The following is an 8,389-nucleotide window of genomic DNA, read 5'->3' as shown; positions in this document are numbered from 1 at the left end:
TTTTATCATTTTTAATGCAGTCTTGGAAAGCATGGGAGGCTTCTTTCAAAAACATAAAAAAATCCTACTGACCTCAAACTTTTGAACAGCCAATTTTTATGCCAAACCAAAATAATATTGCAGAATATATCTTGTAGGAGATGGGAAGGAGCGGGTGGCTGCACAGTGAGCAGCAGATGCTGAAGTACTGTTTCATGTGAGCAGTTCTCAGGAGAGTAGCAGGGGGTGCAGGCAGGCCGTAGGCTGTGTCACTATTATGTGGGAATGAATGACTAAAGTTGCCTAGAGTACTTTGTTCTTAATGTAGCACAGCATGTTTTCTTTTCTTTCTTTTTTTCACGTTTTCTGTGTTTTCCTTTCTCTGTAGACGGTGCGTCATGGATTTCCCTATCAGCCCACAGCTCTGGCATTTGACCGGTGCAAAAAGATCCTTGCCATTGGCACTCGTTCTGGAGGAGTACGGCTGTATCCTTTTTTCCCCCCAATGCTGTTTGCTCCACAGTGTAAATTCAAGACTTTTTGAAGGACTTTTGGGTTTTGGGAAGGCTACCATCTGAGGTAAGGTATAATGCTGTCATGTTTCCCCACTACTTCCTATGCCATAGAGGGGTGTAAGACCATTTGACTGTCTCCCAGAGGAATCTCCGCACAATGTTACTAATGCATAAATACTGAGAATGATGACTGAAAGAAAAATAGAGAGAGAGAGTGAGAGACTCAGTTCCAACATAGTTGAATAAATAACGGCTAAACATGAGTATTGGCCTCTAACAGAAACCCATATTAGCATTAGCTTAGCATTTTTTTTTTTCTGTAATTTCTTTGGCAGCATTATTGAACAGTCCCAAATGGAATCTGTGTCTGCAAAAATCCACAGCAAATGAATTATTAAGTCAAATCAGTGTCCTTGCCCTACCAGTAAGCCTACAATAATGTTTTAATTTCAGAGATGTCTGATTCGATTTGTGGGAAATTAGCCGGCTTCTGCCTCATGTGCTTACTTTAAATCATTTCTGTTGACAATGAAAGTTGTGAAGAGCAGTACTGAAGCACTTTTGAAGTTAAAATGCAAAACATAGAAAATGCAAAGTCAGCAGATTCTATCTTGACCTTATAAAAAATATTACCTCAAATACAGATACAATGAATATCAATTCACAAAAGAGAGAGAGAGAAAGCTCATAATTTAGAAGAGAATTTAGAAGTGAAAATGCGTCATCTGATTTGTGGTGTGCGACATTTATTTTCTCAGCTGAATGAATAAATTAATGACGTTCCTTTTAACTCAATACCAGCGCTTGTACAGCTCAAGTGTCTGGAGCATTTTATGATTTGGAAACATTGCCTTTTTGGTTTGTCCTCAATGATCATGATATTTGTTTGGTTTATCACAAGAGGTTTCCTTGCAATATTGAGGAAACAAAGTCTGTGTGCAGAAAGTCAAACAAGCAGGAAGTAGAGAGAAGAAATGCCCAGAAATCATGTGGCAGACAGATGAAATAATGAATGGAGGGAGGGAAAGAGAAATAGTGGGCCATTTTTGCATCACAATGAATTAGCTGTGTGCTGATTGAGGACCTGCCATTACTGTAGATAACTATAGACTGTGTTACTTAAGTGTGGAAAGCATGAATTTCGCTGTCTCTGTCTCTCTCTCTCTCTCTCCTCCAGATACTTTTTTCACTGCTGTTTTTGTCTGTCTTTCTCTCTATCCTTCCATTTCCATATGTATTACATGCTAATGAGACATGAAAAGAAGGGGCTTTGGACTCTGTTGGGATGTCTTTTCTGTGTCAGCTGACAGTTTTTGGCATGGACTATTGTGAAGAACTCACTGTGTGCACAAATTTTAGTTAATTTTTTTATTTTGTTGAATGAGATACACTGAAAGGAGTACTGTATGCCTAGGCCTTTTATTAGTTTTAAAATCAGAAAGGTTTCAACAAGCATATATGGGTGTTTGAGAGCACACTTTCGCTTGTTTAGGGATGCACATTATGTTTGGTACTATACTATATATACTGGAATATATATATATATATATATATATATATATATATATATATATATATATATATATATATATACTGGAATCCACACACTATCTTTCAAAAGCTCAAAAGACAAAATACTATAAAATTCCTATAATTTGGATATACAGTTTATTAATTTTTCCGATTGCTTATTGATTATGTTTGTTTCAGATTAAATGTGCAATATTGCTAACTTTCCTTTCTTATGCCTGACTCTTTCTCTCTCTCTCTCTCTGATTCTGGGCAGAATGGTATATTTAGTTCTTGTTCAGAGCTCTGTATTGATTGAGAGAGCCCAAAGTTAAACACTGCACTATTGATTATCAACCTTTCTGTGCACTCACTGCATACACTGTCTGCAAATCATTTTTATAGGAGAATACTTAATGTGTGTGTGTGTGTGGGCATGTTTTTGTGACATATCAGGACACAACTTTGTATAATGACATGGGTATGACACAGGTATTACAAGGAGAGGGTGACTTATGAGGTCATAACCCATGTCCCCATTTTTCAAAACGCTTATAAATCATACAGAATGAGGATTTTTTTGAGAAAGTAAAAATGCACAAAGTTTCCTGTGAGGGTTAGGGTTAGGGGTAGGGTTGGTGAAGGGCGATAGAATATACAGTTTCTACATTATAAAAACCATTACGCCTATGGGATGTCCCCACTTTTCACAAAAACAAACATGTGTGTGTGTGTGTGTGTGTGTCTGTGAGTTTGCATTTGTTCTTATTTTATAAAGATAAGTAAATATTAAAGTAGCATCTCTCTTTATAGTTTATGAAAGAAGGCAGCTGACAGGAATAAAACATACGCTTGCATTATGTACTGTATATAAAACTAGACACAATGCTGAAGTAAGCAAGGAGCACATCATACTAACCAGGTTTGTTGATGTCATCTATGTGTGTGTGTGAGCCCTGTGTGTGGGCGTGTGCGCGAGTGTGTGTGTGTGTGTGTGTGTTTTGATGCAGATCTTGGCAGGGTGGCAGTATGCAGGGCTGAGACTGGTGTGGCATTCACTTCACTGCAGTCAGCTAACTGCACAATCTCCATGAATGAATAGAAAGAATCCATCTCGTACCAAATTAATAAAGTCATTCATTCTGATATCATGGATAGGAAACAGTTTTATAGAATTATGTATATATATATATATATATATATATATATATATATATATATATATATATATATATATATATATAGATAGATAGATAGATAGATAGATAGATAGATAGATAGATAGATAGATAGATAGATAGATAGATAGATAGATAGGTAGATAGATAGATGATAGATAAAATAAATAAATAAATAAAAAATCTGTTTTTGAGAAAATAATATAAATTTATGTGCAAAATTTGACCTCTGACTGACAGCAAGCAATCCTGACAAAATGTAATTGTCATGTTGATATAACAGTCTATATAAAGTCTTGACAGATTATGCTGGCAGCTTGTGTGTGTATGAAGGTGGTAATAAAATGGATATATTTCAGTTAAACAGCAAAAAGATCTTTCCAAAATCTTCAAAATGGCACAATTACAGGACAGTACTCAACATTTGTTTCTGTTTGTGAGTAGGAGTAGCATATTCAGTGTTATTTAGAAAAGTTGCACTTTGGATTGTGTTTGTAAAAAGCATTTTACACAGTAAAACAGTAAAAGTGTAAAAAGTTTTAGTTTCGGGTCAGTATGATTTTATATGTTTTTTAAAAGAAGTATTTTTTGCTTACCAAGGCTCTGTTGTTGGATCAAAAACAGAATAAAACTTAAATACTGTGAAATATTATTAAAATGTTAAATGTAAAAAAAAAAAAAAAAAAATGCTTATGGGAGGACCAGGACAACTGCCCTCCCAATTTGAACACTGCACTTGTGTTTCTAATGCCAGCCTACTTGGACAGTATCCTCTCTTCACTTTCTGCTAAGATAAGTACTACTTCACACAAAAAAGCAGCCCTTAGTGCACTCGTGCCACAGAGGACAAAAACACCAGAGATGAAAGACACACATGCTCAAAGCTGTAGATTTGAAAGACCAGTGTTTGGAAGGGAGTCAACTGTCACTCTCAATCATGCACCAGTCCGATTTTATCACAATTGAAAATAATTTAGTATGCAATGCAAGTGAATTAAAATGGACCGCTACAGGGTTGCTGTTAGAGAACTCATGAGTCATGCAGGTGATGCTGAACTTCGTGAACTTAGTGGTGTTAACTGAAGGAATAATAGCATCGTGCAATAAAATCCATAACTGAGTTACCCAGATATCTACATTAGGCTATATCACAGCACGTAAATAAACATCAGACAAATAGTTACAGTATACAAATCTACTTTAAATATTTAAGAGACCCTCCCCCCAACTCCCCCCAAAATATACTTGGGGCGTCTTTGTTCAATAAAACTATAATATTTAAAATTACGTTTAGATTGCTTTATTAAATTGTACATTATATATTACAGCATTGCTCATTATAATTAATCACACACGATTCTGTTGAGCTTAAAAATCAGAGGCGTTCAGATCAGTCATTGCTGAGACCCCAGAGTTTTGTTCAGACTGAAACTCATGAATTCCCTCAGCATATGCAACAAAGTGCAGATGTACGTGCGATGTAAGAAAAAGATTCATCTATCATACAGGGTATGGACAGTTTCATTGATTATAGGTAAAAATGTACATAAAGGGTGAAAATCATTTTAAACTTGTTTGAAAAGATTCATTTCTGTCACTGCTGTGAACTGACCACCACACAGAGTGGGAGGGTGGGCGTCTGGTTAGGGGGACCCCCCCAAGTGCTTTGACACAATTTAAACACCGCGAGTGTGTGTAAGTGTGTACATGTGAAGAGGTAATAGAATTCTCCTCTGTGATAAGCTGTCGATTCTCATCAAAGCGGACTAGTGGAAAGAGAGAGAGAGAGAGAGAGAGGAATTGGTATGGGAGTGATGATGGATTTTGGTGAGATGGCAAAAGCAGGGGTGGGTGGAGTCATGTCACCTTCTGCATCATTTTTTCCCCCTCTTTCTGTTTCATTTTTATTGGAGCGGGGAAAGAGGGTGTGAAAGAGCAGGAACTGTTTCCATTATCAGGCAGGGCACGTTTAGAGTTCACTGCAGCCTCTGTCTAGTTAATGTCGGAATGATGGGCGAAGCGCACACATGCACTCACACGATCTTCCAAACACATCTAACGCAGTCACACAGAAACATGTACAAACACCAAGGCAATGACAGATGTCTTGTGCGTGTGGTCAGAGTGACAGTGAATAATGCTGAGATCTTAGCACTGACGCTGATAGTAAGCACGCTGCTGCCATCTTTCCTGCTGACAATATGTCACCCTTCTTTACAGCCTCTATTAATATTTATAACATCTTTGCGCCAATTCTATCATGCTGATTTTTTTAATTCTCTCTCTCTTTTTGGCAGTTGCATTTTGATCAATTTGATTTTAACATTAAATTTGTACTTAATAAAGTTCATACATATATGATAATATTGCTTTAAAAAAAAAAAAAAAAAAAAAAAAAATCATGGTTTCCAGAAAAATATTAAGCAACACAACTCTTTGCAACTCCGATAATAATAATAAGTGCCTCTTAAGCACCACATCATCATATTACAATGAAGTTGGAAATAATGGACAGTGAAAATTCAGCTTTATATATATATATATATATATATATATTAGGGGTGTAACGATACGCGTATTCGTATTGAACCGTTCGGTACGACGCTTTCGGTTCGGTACGCGGTACGCATTATGCATACCGAACGGTTCGTTGGACTAATTAATTATATTTGAAAAAAAAAAGAGAAATATAATGATATGCGTTCAACAAGGTAGCCCAATAACCCAAACGACGTAACAGGCAACGCCCCTGACACTCCCGAAGAAGAAAAAAACACCAACTTATGTTTATGTTATGTTATGACTCAGTCAGGCGCTCGCTCACTCAGTACGCGCTGAAGGCTCGTTGCAAAATGGCCAATGCGTTTAACAGACTAGAAAAAGAAGATGACTCTCAAACATATTGTTTGAGATGCATGATTCCATCTATGAGCTGCTCGATCAGAGTGACATGAGAGCCCCTCCTTAGAACATTATTTGTAAATCCATGTTATGGTAAGTGTGCACGTGAAGTCTTTGCACACTTTCTGAAATCCACACTGTGGTAAGTTTGCACACTACACTAGTGCTCTGCATTCTTTCTAAAATCCTATATAGTGAGGGCTTCGCGCGGTTGCTTCATTGCTTTAAAAAAAAAAAAACACCAGCGTGAATACTTGAAACATGTCAACTCATTTACGCCGACATCACCTTATTGTGTCAGTATCTGGGAAAAGACGAAAAAAAGGAGAAACATGCACGCAACAAACTATGCCTGCAGCATTTAGACACCAGTATTATAGCTTACAGGGAATCCAAAGTGCACCCAAACACCAGACCTGTTGGTTATTTTAGGATCTTATATTTCTGGTCTGTTAAATGCATTAGACATTTTGCAATGAGCCTTCAGCGCGTGCTGAGTGAGCGAGCGCCTTAGGGTCCGTTCACATATCGCTCCTAAAAACGCGTGGAAAACGCTAAGCGCGTCTTTCTCCTCCTTTCCAAAGCGCTCGGGCAGAAGCGCTCATAAGGCGTCTGTCTTTGCTAAGCAACAATGACGTGCTCTCTCCATGAGACGCGGAAATTTCAGCGAAGGATAAATGGATTTGCAGCTCTAAAAATCGCTTGCAGTAGCTCTGCTACTAAATTTATTTCAAAATTGCAATCCATATACAACTATAATCAGCTGTTCCTTCATCTTGGCTGAGTTTTCAACGTTGTTATGGGAAAGGATGAAGCTGATTGGTTAGTTCTTGTCACATGACCCGCGGTGCGCTTGCGGCATTCTGAAAAGTTGAGATGTTTTTGCATTTTGCTGTATCTAAAACGTACCGAACCGAACCGAACCGAACCGTGACATCAGTGTATAGTATCGAACCGAACCGTGAATTTTGTGAACCGTTACACCCCTAATATATATATATATATATATATATATATATATATATATATATATATATATATATATATATATATATATATATATATATATATATATATATATATATAATATAAAGTTCCACTAGTTCCACTTTAGCCCAATCAAATAATAAAAGATAATTAAAAGCATAATAAAACTTAAGTATGTGTTTAGCTGGACTTCAGCACTACTTCCACACAATTAAAGTGCATTAACAACAACATTAGTTGTTCCAGTTTAGCATACTTTAAGTATACCAGTTTATTATAGTAAAAGTATAGTTGCAAGGTATTTTTATAAAGTACATAAATATGTAAATGCATTTGTAGTATCCTTAGTATGAAATAAATGTATTTCAAATTATTTTTGTATGTTTTTCTCTAGAGATCAAAGGAATAAATACAATTTTAATCAGAGACTTGAATGGTGCAGACTTTCTCGAATGATATTGTATCTGGTTTTAGATTTCTTAATGTAACAAAAAGTGAACTGCTTGGTCGATTTATAGTCTCTTCCCTTTTTAGTCTGTGAATCTTAGCCAGAATAAGCCGTAATGTGGACTAGACTTAATGCTTCTGCATGAAACCCTTAAACACAATGGCCCTGTCCCAAATGGGGCACTTGATGTGTATTTGCAGTCTTGCAGTGGCCTGTGTCTGTGAAGTTTTATGAGACCTTAAGGATCTGATTCCCTTTCATGGCCGCTATGTACCCTCAATGCTCACTTGTGCTGAGCCTGCACTGATGCAGACTACTACCTAACAGTCTGTGCAGCATTACTTAGAGGAGGGACACAAGAGCAGCATTTGGGACAGGGTCGGCCTGACTGTATATGGATACATATATGAACAGCTTCAGAGATTTTGGCACCACTGACAGGTGCCTGTGATTGTCACATCCAGCTCAGCATTTGGAAATGTCTCACCACTCTTTTTGAGGTCTATACACTGAAGAAACTATCAGTGCAGCATTAGAATAGTGTTAAGGTGTTTTTTTTTTTTTAAGTCTAGGTTTTAGGCTTTGTCTCTGCATATATTAGCATGCATCCTGCATCCTTTCTGTCAACTGTGTACGCGTCACTGTCTTTATAGTGTAAGGCTATCTATAGACCTAAGTCGGGGGAGATGGCAAATATATCACTACCCTGACTGAGCTCTGTAGATGGTTAGACATAAAGAAAAGAACACCAATCACAATTCAGATTTCAAGTATCATAACAATGATGTCACCAGCATCATTAGTATTCATCCTGTTAGCAAATCTCAGTGTTGTGGACTCAGAAAACTTTGCCAAGCCATATGCCCACAATT

At 37.0% G+C, this 8,389-nt stretch overlaps 1 protein-coding gene across 1 annotated transcript in view; it reads left to right on the top strand.

The window, feature by feature from the left end:
• Positions 1-367: 367 nt before the first annotated feature.
• LOC113082465 (syntaxin-binding protein 5-like) overlaps positions 368-8,389 on the top strand; it is a gene marked incomplete at its 5' end in the record, with an annotated part of 88,554 nt that continues 80,532 nt past the window's right edge. Inside the window, one exon of the mRNA XM_026254103.1 lies at positions 368-465. Within this exon, the coding sequence (XP_026109888.1) occupies positions 368-465 (98 nt within the window). The remainder of the gene's footprint in view (positions 466-8,389) is intronic.

This window comes from Carassius auratus, unplaced genomic scaffold (genome assembly GCF_003368295.1).
Source record: "Carassius auratus strain Wakin unplaced genomic scaffold, ASM336829v1 scaf_tig00036192, whole genome shotgun sequence".
Lineage (NCBI taxonomy): Eukaryota > Metazoa > Chordata > Actinopteri > Cypriniformes > Cyprinidae > Carassius > Carassius auratus.
The sequence above is the reverse complement of the archived record's forward strand: the minus strand, read 5'-3'. Positions and strand labels throughout refer to the sequence as shown.